The sequence below is a fragment of the Bombina bombina genome, chromosome 6, assembly GCF_027579735.1.
Source record: "Bombina bombina isolate aBomBom1 chromosome 6, aBomBom1.pri, whole genome shotgun sequence".
NCBI classification, from domain to species: domain Eukaryota; kingdom Metazoa; phylum Chordata; class Amphibia; order Anura; family Bombinatoridae; genus Bombina; species Bombina bombina.
This window is the reverse complement of record NC_069504.1, coordinates 859209212-859230310: the sequence shown is the minus strand read 5'-3', so window position 1 is coordinate 859230310 and position 21099 is coordinate 859209212. Positions and strand designations below refer to the sequence as shown.

The 21099-nt window shown below is 37.3% G+C and overlaps 1 protein-coding gene across 1 annotated transcript in view; it reads right to left on the bottom strand.

Annotated features, from left to right (window-relative positions):
* Positions 1–11684: 11684 nt before the first annotated feature.
* The window catches only part of LOC128664685 (extracellular calcium-sensing receptor-like), a 55340-nt gene continuing 45925 nt past the window's right edge, over positions 11685–21099 (bottom strand). The window contains exons 6-10 of the mRNA XM_053719494.1: positions 17849–18673; positions 14747–14974; positions 13769–13819; positions 12688–12811; positions 11685–12595 (exon numbers count right to left, since the gene is read on the bottom strand). Coding sequence (XP_053575469.1) covers positions 11685–12595; positions 12688–12811; positions 13769–13819; positions 14747–14974; positions 17849–18673 — 2139 coding nt within the window. The remainder of the gene's footprint in view (positions 12596–12687; positions 12812–13768; positions 13820–14746; positions 14975–17848; positions 18674–21099) is intronic.

Here is a 21099-nt window from a genome sequence, read left to right as displayed (position 1 = left end):
GTGGCCGGACTGTTATCCACTTGTGTTTCGTCCAAATGTCCTTCGTCCAAATGTCCGTCGGCCAAATGTCCGTCTGCCAAATGTCCGTCGGCTAAAAGTCTGGCCACGATTGCACGCGCAGTGCCCCAAATTTGAAGTAGGAGGACCGACCAAGCATCTTTTTCCATCTCCCAGTTTCTAAAATCGATGCCATATACACGTCCCTCGTAACAGGGATTAAATTTATAGGAATAGTACTACTTAACACACCTTATAATAACGCAGAGAGAGGCAACGCAGAGAGAGGAGTCTGAAGAAGAGGAGTCAGAGGAGGAAGGTGGCTTTGAGTAGGTGGAAGACCAAACACAGCAGGCGTCCCAGGGGGCTTGCTGTCACCTTTTGGGGACCCTTGGTGTTGTACGTGGCTGGGTGGAGGAAGAGACCTTCAATGACATCAGTGAGGACAAGGAACGGGACATGGCTAGCTTGGTATCCAACCTTGTGCAAATGGGGAGTTTGCGGTTGTGCAAATGGACTGTTTGCAGTTGTTTGCGGTGCGTTAAACGGGGAGTTTGGTCTGTCACTGTGAAGCGGGCATAACCCTTACACTACCTGATCGATACAACATCATACCAGATGTTTTAAAGCACGTTATTCCAAACAATAACTGATTTCTGCCCTTTATGGATTAAAACCAGACTCTGCATCAACTATGTAATTTTCCGTGGGAGTTTTGCCATGGATCCCCCTCCGGCATGCCACAGTCCAGGTGTTAGTACCCTTGAAACAACTTTTCCATCACTATTGTGGCCAGAAAGAGTCCCTGTGGGTTTTAAAGGTTGCTTGCCTATTGAAGTCTATGGTGGTTCGCTGTAAAGAATCCACTCACTCTGTACCAACTAAATGGTATAAATGTTGCTCTTTTGTATAGCTATTCCTGCAAACACTGACTTAGTTACACAGGAAAAGAAACAGTGAGCAGTTATTAGCCAGTAAGATAAGATATTCAGTAATCTCTGATTAATGTAAATCAGAAACCTTAGTTAGGGCAAAGTACATAGGTTAATATTACTTCTTAGAATGCATGAATCCTTAGACAAGAGTTTAATAATCCAGTTACCTTCACACACATTCACTCATAAAATATTTACAATCCCAATCACTCTATTTGTTTGAATCAGCCTTGGATCAGATCACAATATATGCAGTAACAACTGAACCTTTATCCATGTCCAGAACAGCTTGTTAATAACTCCTAAAGTTTATGTGTCAGAATCGATTTCTTTACTACAACTTTAGTATAGCAAGGTAGAAGACTGATAACAATTAGCAAAGTTCAAGAAATTGGATAACAAACTCGGTTATACCTGCGTGTGCTGAGAGGAGCTGACCGCAGCTAGAGTGAGAGACCTTACGGTGAATGCGTGACTCACTTCCGGTTTGGCAATTCAGTGTCGGGTTGTTGTAGCGGTATCTGAGGTCAGAGACTGAGACTGACAGGAGCTGCAGGGAGTTCCGTAGTGGTGATTATCCAGATAAGTATGGAATAAGCAAGGCAGCTACTAATAACAACAGTTAGGTTGAATAGTAGAATCCACTTGATGTTTGAAGAGAGGAGTAGAAGTATCAATACTTCTTTCAGCAAAATTGAATTAGACCTGTGAAAGAGCAAAGAGAGCAGCCACAAGGCAGTATAGCTTCTCAATAATCAGGCAAGGAATGATTGTAGGAGGATCCCTTTTAAAGGATCAGAGAGCATGCAGGGAGATACCTTAAAGGTATATCACATATCCCCCTCCTCAAGGGCGAACATCAGGGGTGCGAAGAAAGGGCTTTTCAGGATAACGACGATGGAAGGCGGAGAGCAGATCAGGAGCATGCACATCCTCAGAAGACTCCCAGGAGTTACTTTCAGGACCATAACCCTTCCACTGTATCAGGAACTGCAAGACTCCTCGGCGTATCCGAGAGTCAAGAATGGATTCCACTTCGTATTCCAACTGATTCTGGTGGTATATGGGCGGAGGTGGATCCACCTGAGGTAGTAAGGGGTCAGTTCTGTAGGGTTTAATCAAAGAAACATGGAAAGTCGGATGGACTGTAAGATCCTTAGGCAAGGTCAACCGGACTGCGTTCGGGTTCACTATTGCCTCAATTGGAAAAGGACCAATAAATTGGTTGGCCAATTTTTTACAGGGTACTCTGAGTTTTAGGTACTTTGTGGATAGTAAAACTAAGTCACCTATGTCATATGTGGGACTGGGGGAGTGATGCAAGTCGTAATACTTCTTTTGATGTTCTTGGGCTTCCTGTAGATGTGTCTTGAGCAACTGCAGTCTGTCCTGTAAGGAGGTAGTGAAATCTATTGCTCCAGGACAATTTACTGTGGTATGAGATAATGTTATAGTGGTAGGGTGGAAACCATATGTGGCAAAGAAAGGTGATACCTTGGTTGAGGAAGATATTGAGTTATTATACGAAAACTCTGCCATCGGGAGGTAGTCAGCCCAGTCATCCTGGAGATGACATAGATAACAACGAAGAAACTGCTCCAATGTTTGATTTAGGCGTTCAGTCAACCCATTTGATTGGGGATGAAAGGCAGTAGTGAATCGTGTATCTATTCGTAAAAGTTTACATAGAGATCTCCAAAAAGCTGAGGTGAACTGAGTACCTCGATCAGTGATTATAGTGTTTGGTAACCCATGTAGTTTTACTATATTATCCAAGAAGACCTTTGCAGTGATATTGGCTGTAGGTAAATTTTTCAGAGGGATGAAATGACCTAGTTTAGTTAAGTGGTCTATCACCACTAAAATGGTGGTGTAATGTCGTGAGACTGGTAGATCTACAATAAAGTCCATTGATATGGTGGACCATGGCATATCTGGTATTGGCAATGTTGTTAATAATCCTATAGGTTTTTTATGTGCTACTTTATTTCTTGCACATGTATCACAAGCTTTTAAATGATGTATAACGTCATGTTTTAATTGAGGCCACCAGAAGTATCGTTTGATCAAGTCTGTGGTTTTTTGTACGCCTTTATGTCCAGCCAAAACATTGTCGTGATAGTGTTTTAATATTACATTTCTGAGAGTCTTGGGTATGTATATTCTGTCATTATGACACATCAACCCTGATGTAATATCTTTCACACAAATCGTAGGGTAATTATTTTCCTTTTGTGTTTCGAGAAGTATTTCTTTTTCTAGATTTGAGAGAGAGTTAATAAATCTCTCTTCTGAGATGATGGGATTGAGGGTCTCAGAGGTGTTTGCTGGATCAAACATTCTGGAGAGAGCATCAGCTTTTATATTAGAGTGACCTGGCCTGTAAGTAATATGGAAATTAAAGCGGTCCAAAAATAGAGACCATCTGACCTGACGTGCTGAGAGAGTCTTACTTTTTTTTAAATACTCAAGGTTTTTGTGGTCAGTGTAAATCAAGAAAGGTTCTTTAGACCCTTCTAATAAATGTCTCCAGTGCTCTAGTGAACTCTTTATGGCCAACAGCTCTTTGTCACCGATGCTATAATTACATTCGGCTGGAAGCAGAGTTCTGGAATAAAATGCCACGGGATGCAATTCATGGTTTTCCTTATTTATTTGTGATAGTACTGCTCCTATCCCAGTGTTGGAGGCATCAACCTCTAATATGAATTGAGACTGATAATCAGGTAATGTCAAAATTGGAGCAGTAGAAAAACAATGCTTTAGATTGTCGAAAGCCTTCTGAGCTTCTTGATTCCAGTGAAACCTATGAGTCTTCCTAGTGAGTTGCGTTAGGGGTCTTACAATGGTGGAAAAATCTTTAATGAACTTTCTGTAGAAATTTGAGAAGCCCAGAAATCTCTGTAGCGCTCGAACAGTACGTGGTATGGTCCATTCCTGGATTGTGTTTATCTTTTCAGGATCCATCTGGATCTTTTTAGGCGATAAAATATATCCAAGGAATTTAATCTGTTTAACATGAAAATTAAATTTTTCCAATTTAGCAAAAAGTCTATGTTGCCGAAGGCGGGTGAGAACCCATCTGACATGTTTTTCATGATCCTGTAAATTTTTGGAATAGATGAGAATGTCATCTAAATATATGATGACACATATGTCAGTTAAATCTCTGAATATCTCATTAATAAAGTGTTGGAAAGTTGCCGGTGCGTTACTTAATCCGAACGGCATAACGTTGTACTGAAACAACCCATAACGTGTTCGGAAAGCTGTTTTCCATTCATGTCCCTTCTTGATCCGAATTAAATTATATGCCCCTTTAAGGTCTAATTTGGTATATATGGTGGCATCAGTAAGTCTTTCTAATAGCTCCGGTATTAATGGCAAAGGGTAACGGTTTTTTATTGTAATCGCGTTTAGAGCTCTGTAATCTATAATAGGTCTTAGACTTAGGTCCTTATTTTTAACAAAAAATATGCCTGCTGCCGCTGGTGACGTTGAGTGTGAAATGAAACCTTTTTTAAGGTTTTCGTCTAAGTATGTACGTAGATGGATAAGCTCGTTCTGTGACAAAGGGTAAATCTTGCCAAAAGGTATTTGAGAACCTGGTATTAGCTCAATGGGGCAGTCAAATTCTCGGTGTGGTGGTAATGATTCAGCCTCTTTCAAATCGAAAACATCTGCCAAATCAGAATATGCCGCTGGAACACCAGTCTCAATAGAAGATATAGAATAATGTGGATAACAGGTAGTTTTACAATATGTAGATGTTAGGCTAATCTCATCTTTTAACCAATTGATGTTTGGATTGTGTGTTTTTAACCAAGTAAATCCCAAGACTATGGTATGTCTATCAATAGGTATGATATCAAAAGTAAGGTATTCAGTGTGACCTTCTTTTGTTGTTGTGAGTAAGGGTATAGTGTGGTGTGTGATAGGACCCTTCTGAATCAAAGTGCCATCTATTAATTTCACAAACACTGGTTGCTGCTTACACACTGTGGGTATTTTATTTTTCTTAACAAAAGTATCATCAATATATATCCCTGAAGCCCCGGAATCTATCAATGCGTCACTCTGGATGTGGAGTTGGTCCCACTGCAGGGAGAGAGAGATAGTGAGTTGGGTAGTAGTAGACAGATTATATAATGATACTAAAATCTTTGTCTTACCCTTCTTTTGTTTTGTTAGTAGAGGACAGGTTGCAACTGTATGCTCCTTGTGAGCACAGTATAGACATAGATTACCTAGTCTTCTCCTAGTTTTCTCCTCTTGAGTCAGAGGTCCTTTGATTGCCCCAATCTCCATTGGGGTGCTGAGAGATAAATTTCTTTCTGAGTTGTAAGAAGAAGGATAGGTGCGTCTGATTGACGGGTCATACAAGCTTTTTTCTGCTTTTCTTTCCCTCAGACGTCTATCTAAAGTGGTACTTAATTTGATCAAGCCAGTAAGTGTCTCTGGGAGTTCCAGACGAGAGAGTTCATCTTTTAAAGACTCAGACAAACCCAGGCGGAACTGATTTCGTAGGCTTACCTCATTCCATTGCGAGTCAGAAGCCCACATCTGAAAATCAGTTGTATATTCTTCTACAGTTCTTTTTCCTTGTTTAAGGGAACGTAGTTTTGTCTCAGCTTGTAATTGACTATTTGAGTCTTCATAAAGGTTGGTCATGGCTGAAAAAAAATCAGTTAGTGAATCTAAAATGGGGTTATTTTGTTCAAAAAACCTGTTAGCCCAGGTGCGTGGTTCTCCTATCAGGTATGAAATTGTGGTACACACTTTAATCCTGTCTGAGTGGTAAGTGCGAGGTTTTAATGAGAATAACAAGTTGCAAGCATTTTTGAAATCACGAAACTCAGACCTTTTCCCTGAGAAAGGAGTTGGTGTATGTACTTGTGGCTCTGGTATGTCTACTTGTTTCGGTGTTATAACTTCCTTTAACATTGATTTTATTGCCGTATTCTCTGCCTGTACCTCTTGTAAAGCATGGGCTAAAATGTCAAGTTTCTGGTACACATTAGTGAATTCATTTTTTATTTCAGTGGGATCCATGTTTAAATAGTGCAAACAGGATCTAGTTGGCCTGATTATTATGTAAAGAATCCACTCACTCTGTACCAACTAAATGGTATAAATGTTGCTCTTTTGTATAGCTATTCCTGCAAACACTGACTTAGTTACACAGGAAAAGAAACAGTGAGCAGTTATTAGCCAGTAAGATAAGATATTCAGTAATCTCTGATTAATGTAAATCAGAAACCTTAGTTAGGGCAAAGTACATAGGTTAATATTACTTCTTAGAATGCATGAATCCTTAGACAAGAGTTTAATAATCCAGTTACCTTCACACACATTCACTCATAAAATATTTACAATCCCAATCACTCTATTTGTTTGAATCAGCCTTGGATCAGATCACAATATATGCAGTAACAACTGAACCTTTATCCATGTCCAGAACAGCTTGTTAATAACTCCTAAAGTTTATGTGTCAGAATCGATTTCTTTACTACAACTTTAGTATAGCAAGGTAGAAGACTGATAACAATTAGCAAAGTTCAAGAAATTGGATAACAAACTCGGTTATACCTGCGTGTGCTGAGAGGAGCTGACCGCAGCTAGAGTGAGAGACCTTACGGTGAATGCGTGACTCACTTCCGGTTTGGCGATTCAGTGTCGGGTTGTTGTAGCGGTATCTGAGGTCAGAGACTGAGACTGACAGGAGCTGCAGGGAGTTCCGTAGTGGTGATTATCCAGATAAGTATGGAATAAGCAAGGCAGCTACTAATAACAACGGTTAGGTTGAATAGTAGAATCCACTTGATGTTTGAAGAGAGGAGTAGAAGTATCAATACTTCTTTCAGCAAAATTGAATTAGACCTGTGAAAGAGCAAAGAGAGCAGCCACAAGGCAGTATAGCTTCTCAATAATCAGGCAAGGAATGATTGTAGGAGGATCCCTTTTAAAGGATCAGAGAGCATGCAGGGAGATACCTTAAAGGTATATCACATTCGCCCGGTTCACCCGTTCGCGAACATTTGCGGACGTTCGCCATTCGCGAACGGAAAATTTTAAGTATGCGACATCACTAGCTGTGATTCGTGTAACTGTGGATAATACAGGTAAGATACCGCTTTCAATACATTCTGTTGCACCTGTATCTTGGTATCTTACCTGTATTATCCACAATTACTTGAATCCCTGCAGCAGGCTAAAACTTGTGTATCTCACTATAAACTATTGTCAGTAAGTTGAGAAAAGCCTTGTGGCTACTTACTGTACCTGATAAATCATGCTATGCAGCTATATGCAGTTTTCCCTACACTGTATCAATTTATGGTCTTTTTTAATTCTTGTTGACCCTTATTAGCCTTTTGTTGTAGAGGTTGGTGCCAAATGTATAAAACAAGTGTTATAGACTAAAACTGACCAACAGTATTAAAATGTGGCCGGACAAGGAGCTGCAACTATCAAGTTTATGGTGGTGGGTTTTACTGTTGGGGGTGTTTGTATTTTTTTACAGGTAAAAGAGCGGATTTCTTTGGGGCAATGCCCCACAAAAGGCCCTTTTAAGGGCCAATGGCAGTTTAGTGTAGGCTAGGGTTTTTTATTATTTTGGGGGGGCTTTTTTATTTTGATAGGGCTATTAGATTAGGAGTAATTCATTTTTATTTTTGATAGTTTCATTTTTTATTTTGTGTAATTTACTGTTTTTTTTTTGTCATTTAGATAATTGTATTTTATTAATTTAATTTAATTTATTTTATTTTTTTGTAATGTTAGGTTTTAGTGTAAGGCAGGTTAGGTTTTATTTTACAGGAAAGTTTGTATTTATTTTAGCTAGGTAACTAGTAAATAGTTAATAACTATTTACTAACTTGTCTACCTAGTTAAAATAAATACAAACTTACCTGTGAAATCAAAATAATACCTAAGCTAGCTACAATACAACTATTATTTATTTTGTATCTAGCTTAGGTTTTATTTTTTAGTTAAGTATTTAATTTTAAATAGCTATTATTTAGGTAATAATTGTAAGTTTTATTTAGATTTTTTTAATTATGTTTAAGTTAGGGGGTGTTAGGCTTAGGGTTACGTTAGGGTTAGGGTTAGACTTAGACTTAGGGTTACATTAGGGTTAGGTTTAGGGGTTAATATATTTATGTAGTGATGTGGGAGGCCAGAGGTTTAGGAGTTAATAGGTTTATTATAGCGGCGGTGTTGGCGGACAGCAGATTAGGGGTTAATAATATTGAATTAGTGTTTGTGATGCGGGAGGGCGGTGGTTTATTATAGTGGCGACGATGTCGGGGAGCAGCGGAATAGGGCTTAATACATTTTTTAAGAGGTGGCAGATTAGGGGTTAATCATTTTATTTTAGTATTTGTGATGCGGGAGGGCCTCGGTTTAGGGGTTAATAGGTAGTTTATGGATGTTAGTGTACTTTGTAACACTTTAGTTATGAGTTTTATGCTACAGCTTTGTAGCATAAAACTCATAACTACTAATTTTAGATGGCGGTACGGATCTTGTCATTTTAGAGTGTACCTCTAACTTTTTGGCCTCACAGCAAAACTCGTAATACCGGCGCTATGGAAGTCCCATTGAATAAGGACTTTTTTAAAAGTGCGGTACTGACGTTGCGTGACGGCCAAAAAGGTGTGCGGTACATCTATTCTGACAAGACTTGTAATAGCGGCGTTAGGGAAAAAGCATCGTTATGAAGCATAACGATGCTTTTTCACTCATAGCGCAAAACTCGTAATCTAGCTGTGTGGGTAATAATGATTAGCTGGTATGAATACATGTGCATTTATTTGAGAATGCATTTATTTGAGAAGAGACTCATGAGAGCCCCTATTTTCCCTTATTTATATGAGAATAACCACTTTATTAGTTTAGAGTATAGAAAAAAACACAAACACTATTGTTTGCACTTTATTCATTAAACTTTTAATAAAAAAATATAAATGTTTTCAAACATTTTGTTACAGAATTGTCACATGTCATGATAATATGCATAAAATAACAGAATAGTCTTAATCTGCTGGTTCTGCTAAAAAAAATGTATACAATATGTGTGGGTTTATCACTGAAAAATGTCCTACAGTGGGGACTCAATGTGAGCAGCACCTCAAAACTCTAAAAAACAAATCTCCGCACAGTGGTGAAAATAGCTCAGCAGTTAAGGGTTAATGTATCAGGAAACAACTTCTTTCATGAGTACTTTAAATTGTTGATCCAGTATATATTTTTTTTTTTTTGCAAATATATTTTTATTGAGGTACTGAGTAACAGTAATACAACATGAGATATGTCCCAAAACAAGAGAAAAGTAAGAAGAGTAATTATTGTACAACTCACATATAGCAAATAAACTTGAAATAAAACACAAAGATGCTAATATGGCATTTACAATCGCTGTCTGACTAGGAGTAGTGCTATATATATGTAAATGGAGAGCAGCATCAAAGAACTGGGAAGGCTCCATAACAAGAAGACAGCTGCTTATATAGGGGGGGGGGGATATTATGATGCATGTGAGTGCAATTGGAAAATATCGAATAGTTAATGGTAGATATGAGTAACTGGGGCACATTATAATGAGACCTCATTATTTTTTATATCAAGAGTCAATTGGTCCCTAAATGAATGAAAATCTAATGATGTTGATAAGTTGGGAGTTAGCTTTTGCCTGGCCACTCATAGGCCAAAGTATATGGGGGGAGGGGAATCCAGCGGTCAAGAGCCGCTTAATATGGAAGTGGGAGTGGGGGGACGTGTCCTTCTGGGTCATTCATGAATGTCCTCTTTGCCATAAGCTGATAGAATAGCAAAACTTTTTAACATGAAGATAGTATGAATCTAACTATGGTATAGGAGAGTAACTAGATATGGGTCAAGGAGGAAGAACGAGCTGGGATAATAACACTTTCAGTCAATGAATCTTATAGTTGCTTGTGAAAAGGCATGTAAAATAAGATTAACAAGGGCTATAATCATGTGGGAATAGGGTAAAGTTCTGTTCAGCCCGCTCTGTGAGCAATGCTCTTGACACCAGAAAATTAATAATGAGAAGAGTAGGTTAAATAAGTCCAGCTTAGGGTTTACTCTCAATATAGCTCAGTATTTATAAAGTGGGGAGCAAAACTAGTACTAGAGTTATATACTCAGAAATACCCCCTATAACCCTGTTATGAGGAAAGTAATGGGTAATCTTATTGCATCCACCGAGTGGATCTAGTTGAGATATTTAAGGATATATGATATGAGGGCTATTAAACGGTTTGTGCATATACATTAACATGGTAGATAGAATCCTAACTAGCTTGCTTCAGGAGGGTTACTGGGGGAAGTAGGATCGACATTCACAAATATAAACTGAGGGACAATCATATAACATTAACAACTCTGTCACCATAACATAGCTAGGAGAATGCAAAACTGTGAAGCGAGATAAATAATTAAATACAATAAACAGGTCATGTGGATTATTGCCGCTTTACATACTAAGGCATAGTAGGGAATACAATATAAATCAACAAACACATATCCCTCTGTGTCAACTAGTAGGTCCGTTATAACAGTCAGCCTATGCCCTCCATTGGTGTCTGAGAATTACAGTTTATAGGGTTTCCTGCTTCACTTCCCCTCCAGGTCTCCTGGCACCAGACAGGTGGTGAGTTGCCCCGATGTATGTCCGTTAAAGAGCACTCGTTGCTTAAGATTAGGGTCGGGTGGTCTCTTCCTCCTTGCACATAAAGTAGAGCGCATACAAGGTGCTGTGTTGGACGTTTGCCCGTGCAGAATCTGATCTTTGGGCCTGCAACGATCGGCCGCCTCGCCGCAGGGCCCAGTGGAGCTGTGATGGGCACGGAACACTTGTCCAGCTGTCTATCCGAAGGAGCACAGGGAGACCGTCTAGAATGGAACACTATAGCCTGTTCCTGATGTTTACCAGGCGCAGCAAGAGATCGGATGTCAGGCGTTTCAGTCGGGCTCAACAGTGGGATGTCGCTGTCAACTTCTGCCAATGTAGGGTAAGGGATTAACCGAGAGACCCCAAGACTAGGCAGTTCAGGCTCTCCGCTTCGCAATAGAATAACATGATGCCGTAAGTCAGCAAATTGCAGGTCCATGGTACGCTCCAGTGTGGCAAACACAGCTAAAAGTTCCGCATCCATTTTAGATCAGTATATCGGGTGTAATTGAAATAAATCGGCTCTCTCTCTTCTTTAGCTTAATCTTCTAGGTATCCGGGATTGGAGTAGTTGGTGTGCTACCAAGCACATAATTTTGCTTTAGCTATAAGATTGTCTCAGGTTAATTGCTAAATTTGGTATATTTGGCATGCCGGGAGAGGGCGGAGATGGTCCTAGGCCTCGGGGCCTCAGTAGCCTGGATCCAGGTATTAACACAGAAAATGTCTCAGAGCTTAATAATTTCGGGAACAGCCAGTATTCAACTAGGTGGCTAATCGATATTTTGCGACAAATACTGAGTAATTTTGAGGAGATTTGATGTTTAGAGAATCCAAGGCTAGAGAGCTCTGTTTTTGCGTCCTCTCCCGGTACTGCCTGGACACGCCCCCCCGATCCAGTATATTTTAAAGCTGTGAAGTATATTTTAAAGCTGTGAAAGTCCATAGACTTAGGTGTCATTAGTTCAAGATCATTTTAAATTATTGCCACAAAAAGTATATTGGGCAGCCATGACTTGAATTTAATCAAGCATGGAAACAAAAGAGAATGATTATTTTTGCATTGTGTGAGTTTTTGTCCTCCCCATAAGATGTTGTCTTGAATTCATTTTGGGTTGGAATAAAATAATATAACACTTAGAAGCAAACATACAAGAAAGCATGGCCCAGCTTGACGACAAAATTGCAAAGACCTCCATGGCAACCATATATTTTCCAGTGGTACTGAGATATGCTGGAATAAAAGATCCCCAAACAGTAAGGAAGGCCAACATACTGAATGTAATGAATTTAGCTTCATTGAAGCTGTCTGGGAGCTTTCTAGTAAGGAAGGCAACTAAAAAGCTTATAGTAGCCAGAAAGCTCAGATATCCTAAAATGCACCAGAAAGCCATGGAAGAGCCTTCATTGCATTCAAGTATAATAACTGAAGATTCTGTCTTTGAATTGTAGAAAGGAAAGGGAGGATAGAGAGCTATCCATATAATACACATCACAAACTGTAGCAAAGTGCTCAACCCAATTATCAGATATGAAAACCATGGACTAGTCAATTTCTTCAAGACACTGTGTGGTTTAGTAGCCTTAAAAGCAATCACTACCATGATGGTTTTTGCCAATATACATGTAACACAGAAGGCAAAGGCTACACCAAATGCCGTCTGGCGCAGGAGACATTTCTCAGGGTTGGGATAGCCAATGAAACACAATGAGCACAAGAAGCAAAGTGTCAATGAGACTAGGAGAAGACAACTTAGGATATAATTGTTTGCTCGAACAATAGGTGTGGTCTTGTATTGGATCAGTAGTGCTAGAACAGCTACAGGAATTATGGAAGATGTTACACTTATTCCAGCCAGAGTAATACCCAATGGTTCTTCATAAGATAGGTATTCAATGGATTTTGGAAGGCATTTGTCTTTTTGGTAATTAGGCCAGGAATTCCATGGACACTTATAGCATTCTAAAAAGGTGACATGTAAAAGAAAAAAGTTTAACAATGTTAGTCTATTTATGGGTTATATATTTCAATTAGCTTTGTTTCAATATAGTCACCTGTTTGATTGGCAATTTCTCCTTGGGCACACGGGACACAATTAAAGCAGCAGGCAGGCACTCCTTTTATAACTGCCTTCCTAAAACCCATCAGACATTTCTCACTGCATACAGAACGAGGGGTCTAGAAAAAGGTATTATACAGTATGTTTACTCATTAAATATGTACATAGACAATGGTGATCTCCAATTTTATTCAAGCAATAAAATTGTTATTGTTTTAAAAGATAGATAATCCCTTTATTATCCATTCCCCAGTTTTGCATAACCAGCACAGTTATATTAATATACGTTTTACCTCTGTGATTACCTTATATCTAAGAATCTTCTGAAAGCCCCCTGATCACATGACTTTTTATTTATTATCTATTGACATGCTTTTAGTTCTGTGTTGTGCTAAATCTTAAATAACTCCCCTGGTGTGAACCCAATGTTATCTATATGGCCCACATGAACTAGCAGTCTCCTGTTGTGAAATGCAAATAAAAAAACATGTGATAAGAGGCTGTCTTTAGTGGCTTAGAAAAAGGCAGAAATTTAGAGGTTTAAATGCTATAAAGTATATTATATGATCTATTGCAGCTCTCTTTAAAACCATTCTCTTATTTTGACTTATTACAGAATCCAGTTTGTAAAGCTCTGCATTTTATACTGGGCGTCGCCATCTTGTAGCTCACTTATTGCTGCATCCCATGATAGAAGCAGTGCACTTTCACAGATCTGGCTTTTGGCAGCTGTATCTTCCACTTTAGTTTAGCTCACAATATAGAGCAGAAGTGTTATATTTTAGCAGATTTTTGCACAGTTTAAAAGATGTATAACAAATTTAAGCTCCAAAATGGCGTCACCCAGTGGGAAGATGCAGAGCTTTACTAATAAATACTTGTAATAGGTTAAAATAAGAGAATGACTTTGAAGACATCTGCAAGTACAGGAGGAATAACAACAGCATGACGAGTAGTAATTAACCATTCTATTATAGTTGTACTCAGCAGTTTAATATCCCTTTACCATGCTGGTATCCTGTTTTTAAGGCATACTTTGTAGTAGCATATTGCAAAACATCAACATAACATATTACAACATCCCTGTCACTGGTAAAACAGCTTTCTACTTCAATCAGATGCTGAACCTATGAAAGAGATAAGATAAGTCTATGTTGGTGTGGACTTTGATTCAGCAAAATTACTTTTGCGGGGTACGGCTATACCGCTGAAAAATTGGCCTTTGCATGGGGAATATGCAGGTCTCCCGTATTACAAGTTGCGGTGGTACAGCTATACCGCTAGCATTTTAGCCTTTACGCAGCTCTCCATTCCGCACTCAAAAATTTACTTTTGAGTGTAGGATTTTCATTGCGCCCGTATTACAGGTTGTGCGTTCCGGCTATAATGTTTGCGTTATAGCTTATACCGCCGTGATCCATTCCGCTATCTTGGACCAATGGTTATGGATTTTGCGAAACAAAAATGTTTCACAAAACTCATAACTAAAATGTTACAAAGTACACTAACACCTATAAACTGCCTATTAATCCCTAAACCGCCACCCCCACATCGCAAACACTATATTAAACCTATTAACCCCTAATCCGCTGACCCCCCACATAGCCAACACCAAATAAACCTATTAACCCCTAAACAGCCGGCCCCCAACACCACTTCCACTATAATAAACCTATTAACCCCTAAACCGCCAGCCCCCCACGGCACTATTACTAAAATAAACCTAGTAACCCCTAAGCCTCCATCCCCCATCCCTAACCTAACAGCCCCTAAATTAACCCCAATTACATAAAATAAAAAAATACTAAGTTAAAATTAAAATAAAAAATACTAACATTAATTAAAAAAAAACTAAGATTAAATGAAAATAAATCAATCAAAAATTACAAAAATAAAAAAGTCAGTTAGGGTGTAACTTTATATTCGCACCCAGTTTAGCGCACAACTTGTAATTTTGCCAATTGTTTTTTATTATAACTCTTTATCAAGATTTTCAGTAAATCAGATGATACTGGTTCTATTGTTAGTGTTTGGATCATTTCATTAAATCTTACCTTTTGGTCTCCAGTATTCCACAACATGGCACTGATATTGATGTTCAATGTTTTTCCATCAGTTGCTGATGTGTCATAACTTCCCACATTAATTAGCTTCAGTTTACCTTCTGGATCCAGCTTCCAATGCACAATATCATACACAGCAGGAGGGTCTCCATTTTCATCAAAATAGATCTGCCTTCCACTGCTCAGCCTCACTCTCACTTTCTGCATGTAGTATAAAAGCTGTGGGATTGTTAGGAGAGATATCATATTGACCTCTACTAAACAACGTTTCTTAATAAAGTCCAGCAAGAGCAAAGTTAATCATTTTCTTAATACTGAATTCAATTCCTTTCTTTTAACAAAATATTTGCAAATCCCTCAATTTCAAGCACCTGACCAGCATTATAAGATTGCTATATTTTTTTCTTGTATCTATACAAAATACTCCTTATATACAAACATAACTCAATTATATTTCTGCAAACATTTACTTCTTCAAGAAAATATTGATTCAGATACTTCTACATAAAAAATTTTTTTACACTAAAGTTAACCAGAGCCAAACCTTAATTTACTTCATTAAATCATCCTAAATGTAGAATGCACTTCTACCAAAAGCTTTATGATATAAATCCTAGTAGCAAATGCAAAGCAACCATTTCAAGCCCCTGAGTCCCAAAAATAATTCACAGCAATGAACTGTCTTATTAATAAACATTTGGATGTAATAAATCGTTTAAAAAATATGTACATGTGTTTTTTGTGTGTAAAAAGTCTCTGATGTGTGTAAACAAAATTGAAGAAATGGCTGATCCCTGGAGATGAATGACAGGTAATTTGAATTCCTTGTTTTAATATATACTCTGATAAACTACTTAAAGGGACATTAAACACTTTGAGATGGTAATATAAAATGATAAATTGTATATATAAAACAAATCTGCAATATACTTTCATTATTTATTTTGTCATCTTTGCCTGTAATTCCATTCTAAAAGTGTGAGCTTTTCAGTTCTTGTTAGAAATGGAAGTGCAGATTGCAGAACACTGTTAAATCCAGCACAGCCATTGGCTGCACACTCTAGTGACTTATTTATAACTGTCCCTAATTGGCCACAGCAGAGAAGGTAACACAAGTTACAACATGGCAGCTCCCAGTGTTTTATAGACACTAAAACTTTGCACTTATTTTGTCAATTTTTAAACAACTAATGAAATTTTAAAAAATACATCTACATGTTATTCATGGACTAATCTTTTCTTTGAATGCATCATTCTATCTAGCATGTATTTAGTGTTTAATGTCCCTTTAACCACACGAGTTTTAGGTTTCCTGTGGTGGCCTAAAGGTGAGGATTTCATCTTTCATAAATTATTTCCGTTTTCACGGTGATTTAGATATACTGTAGATCAAAAGTTTTACTCAAAATTGATTACCCTGCCCTCGTGGAAGATGAAAAGGGGGGAAAAAAGTAGATCTTATATATATTTTCACAATCTTGGACTTTTGATGATTCTGCTATGGACCTTTAGGAAAGTTAGGAATGTCTAAGTTTTAAAAACACTTTTTTATGTAATTACTTTATTGTACATGAAACTCTAAAGGACTATTTAATGTGTTTTTTTTTGTTTTTGTTTTGTTTTTTGTTATGTTGACAACTCACTAGCTGCCATAGCTTAAAGTTACACAAATAAATTGAATGTCACTTTAACTTATGTTTGAAATGTATCATGGTACTTATGTACACGTTACTAGGGATGTTCCTCAGGGGTCAGTTCTGGGGCTTTTTTTATTTTACATATTTATCGCTTATATGAGCAATTGGTCACAGGAGATTTGCCGAAATTACAAAAATGTGTAATGGAGCTGATGTGATATCAAAACATAGATAGATTGGACAAATGACTGGGATCTAAAGTTCATCATCACAAAGTGCGAAATTATGCATTTAAGAAAAAAATAAAATAATTACAGACTCAATGACCTTACAAAAAAGAGAAACATGGCTTGGGAATTATTATTTTGTACTACTTGAAATTTTGGTAATCAATGTAGTATTTCAGCAAGTAAAGCCAGTTGAATACTCCGTTGTTTATGTATAGATATTTACAGCATTGAAGTTCTTATGCCAAATCGCCAGTTAGGTCTCATATTCAATATCTCAAGAAATTATACACAATAAATTGGAATTTTTTGAAAGGTGGGCTACTAAAATGGTTCATGATCAAAATAAGTAAATAAAATAAGAAAAATTTTATGGCACAAATATGTATAGCTTAGAAGAGAGAAGGGAGAAATATTATAGAAACTTTCAAGTATATTAAAGTACTTTAAGCTGAGACTGGAAGGTTTTTACAAAAAGAGCAACACCAGAACAAAGGGTCATGATCTCAGCTTGAATGGTAGTAAGTCAAATTTATTTGCTGATGCCCTTCTTCACAGAAATGGTGGTTGATTCATGAAATAAACAACCATTAGAGGTGTTAAAGAGAAACACTGGGCAAGATTTATGAGTGGAGCGCAACTTATCACTCCTACTCGAGAGTTATAACTTTGCTAGGCTTTTTGCACGCATTGGGTTGCACTCATATTGCAAGTTGACAGTAAAAAGTTTGTGCTCAAGCAAACGTGTTTACTTTCAACTTGTAATATGCATGCTACTTCTGACGCGCTCAAAGAGCCGTGATATACCCCTTATCGCTCACGAACAACAGTTAGTGCGCCACTCATAATATAGTCCAATGTGGGGGGATTTCAAGAATTCCTAGGGTAGGCATAATGCTATTCTAAGAACTAATTAAGCTTTCACATTATAGGAAATATCATCAGACTTATTGGGCCTTTGGTTCTGATCTGCTTTCAGAAACGTTGCTATCGTATTTCATAGTATCTCAATATAATATAATAGTAATAACTGAAAACTTATTATAAAAACTCAAGTTATAACACATACTTATCTACAGAAATACGTCTTGATGATTTTTTAAACCAAAGTCTTTTCTAATCCTAATTTAATTGTTAAAAAAAAATAACCTTTCAAAAATAAAAAGCAACCATATTCTTATTGCAACGTAACCTTACCACCACTCATTTAAGTCGTAAATACATTTTACCTGCCATGGTTTGAAATCCCATAGGCTCGAACAGCTGTTATTAGAAAATGGTCCTTTTCCTATTTTGCAAAGACTCAGGTCATGCAATGCTTTGGCTATAACATACATACCACTGTATAAGTTATATGAAATTCTTATGTTGGGTGAATTTTTCAATATACTTTGTAAGTTTACTGCTACATCTGTGCAATTTATTTTTGGCCTGTCCCAAATTAATGGGTAATTTTGAAATTCAAAAAGTGCACATCCGACAGTTTCTTCTAAGAACATTTTTGTCCATGCCTCTCCTGGTGAGTCATATGGCTTAATTTGCCCAATGAAATCATAGAAACCAGGCATTGTCTCACTGTGGAATGCAAAACCTATGGTTCCTTCAAGGATTCTAGAGTATTTTTCAGTAGACAAATATGCAGAAGAGGCCCAAGCTTCACTAGCTATCCATATCCTCCCAGTAACATTCTGTTTCAAAATCTCATCAAAAAGGGGGATCAAGCTGAGGTCAGTAGAAAAAACTACTACAGCCTTAGCAGTTGACTCTTTAATAACATTAACAATGTATGGGATGTTACGGACAGGCCGACTAATCTGAATGTACTCTGTAAAAGCCACACAAGCACCAGCTTTTTGGATCTCTCGTCTGATGACCTGAATACCTTGTTGACCATAATCATTATCAACAGACACAAGTCCTACCCAAGTCCATCCAAAATGCAGCACCAACTGGGCCAGTCCTTGGGACTGGAAAGTGTCACTGGGAACAGTCCTGAAAAAAGATTTAAACTGTGTCCGATCACTTAACAAAGAACTGGTTGAGAAGTGGCTTATCTGTTGTGAAGAAAATAGAAATATTTTACCAACTCAAAGTATAAATGTTTTTTACAAATGAGAACAATTGTCCATTCTGAAAATCGAACATCACAAAATCTATAGCCTTATAAATAAGACAATGTGAAGTTTTCCAAATATATTTATCTAAATAATTATTAATATTTGTAAATATCATTATTAACCATTATGCAACATATATATATATATATATATATATATATACATATATATATATATATATATATATACATATATATATATATATATATATATATATATATATATATATATATATATATATGTGTGTGTGTGTAAGAAAGGGTATTCTGAATAGAAAAACTAATTGTCTTTACAGTATATATATGTTAGAAAGGGTGTTCAGAATAAAAAAAAATCTAAATGACTATGCTGGGACAATGTAGATTATTCAGACTATGGGGCATATTTATCAATTGTTTCCGGCAAGCCTTCAGGCTTGCCAGAAACAGAAGTTATCAAGAAGTTATGAAGCAGCGGTCTAAAGACTGCTGCTCCATAACTTGTCCGCCTGCTCTGAGGCGGCAGACAGAAATCAACCTGATCGAATTTGATCGGGTTGATTGACACTTCCTGCTAACGGCCGCAAATCTGCAGGGGGCGGCATTGCACCAGCAGTTCACAAGAACTGCTGGTGCAATGATAAATGCCGAAAGCGTATGATGTCAGCATTTATCGATGGGCAGCGATGTGCAGCGGACATGATACGCTACTTCGTATCATGTCTGCTTGCACATTGTTAAATATGCCCCTATGACCTATTCCTGCTTTGTTAAATGTGATGTCATTTCAGCAATGAAAAGCTCTGTATGTTCACCTATGACACAAATGATAATCTGTAGATCAAATGTTTATTACAGTGGCTGAACTACTCATTGCTGAAATAATAAAGATTATTTGTTAGGTAGGCTACTATAGATACCGTTTAAAAAAATTTAAAAAGTTTTTTAGCAGAAAAACACCAATAAAGTCTAAGGCTATGTTTGTAGATAAATCATTGATACATATTTCTAGAGTATTGTTAACCCCTTAATGACTGTGATGTACCATGTACGTCGTCGGTCGTTAAGGATTTTCTTGTTTATAATATGGCGGGACCATAGAAAGACCAGCAACGTAAAGGGGTTAATGACCCCAATATTTATGTGTCTTATGAGCTCCCTGCATTAGAGAAATATAGGGCTAGCTTACAAGTGGAGCACTAATTTGCCCGTTTACGGGCGCATGCTAAATAACCAGCCATTACAATTGAATGGTTATTGCTACCGCGAGCTTGCAGTAGCAATTAGCTCTCAGAAAATCAACCACAGGTCAGACCTCTAGTTAGTTTTCAAAATAACCCCCAATAGGCCCCAAAATAAGCAAAAAGCAGTTATGAGGGGTTAAAGTTTGCAGGCGCAGGGTGTTAGAAAATAAACGGCACTGAAGAGTGCCTTTACATAGCGGTCTATGGGAACTCTGTGTTTCCTGTAAATATATATGTATATGCTTATATATCTACGTGTAAATATGTGTATATACATATATTAATAAGAGCAGGTATTGGCGCACCTCAAGACACATGAGGCCACAAATTATTTCACATATTTTAACTTTTTTCCATTTTTTCCTTAATGCTGCAAAATTGCCTTCTTAATATTTCATAATTTTATTTTAATTTTTTTTTTTAAATAAAGATGGGATCTTAGTCACACAATATGGCCATATTCTGCTCAGCCAGTCACCACTTACAAGGTGTCCCACATAAGACTGGTCCTAACTCTATAAAATTTAGCCAAGCTAAGCTCAAGAATACAATTCTAATATATCAAAATAGAATTTCCAATCTCTCATCCAGACTGTATGGGATGATGCTTCCTGGCTACATGTTATTACACATACTTCAAACTTGTTTCCCAATGCTGCAAAAAATTGCCTTCTCAACACCTCTTAACACTATGAAATTAGCCGATACAATTCTAATATACCAAAATAACATTCCAACATTACAATACTATACCTCTCATCCAGACTGCATGGGATGAGGTTTTCTGGCTTTATATACACACAGTTAAATATCTGTGTCTGGAACACACCTGAACTGGGTGGAGTGCTTTAAACCAAAAGGGCTTTGGTCAGTTTCCCCAGTGATAAATCAGTAAGAAATAATGGTTAAGCACATCTAATAAAAGCATATATTTTTAAATGCACATATTGTGGAGTGCTGCCAAAGTGACCAAAATGTATATAATAATAAGAGCAGGTATTGGCGCACCTCAAGACACATGAGACCACACATTATTTCACATATTTTAACTTTTTTCCATTTTTTTCCTTAATGCTGCAAAAATTGCCTTCTTAATATTTCATAATTTTATTTTAATTTTTTTTTTAAATAAAGATGGGAT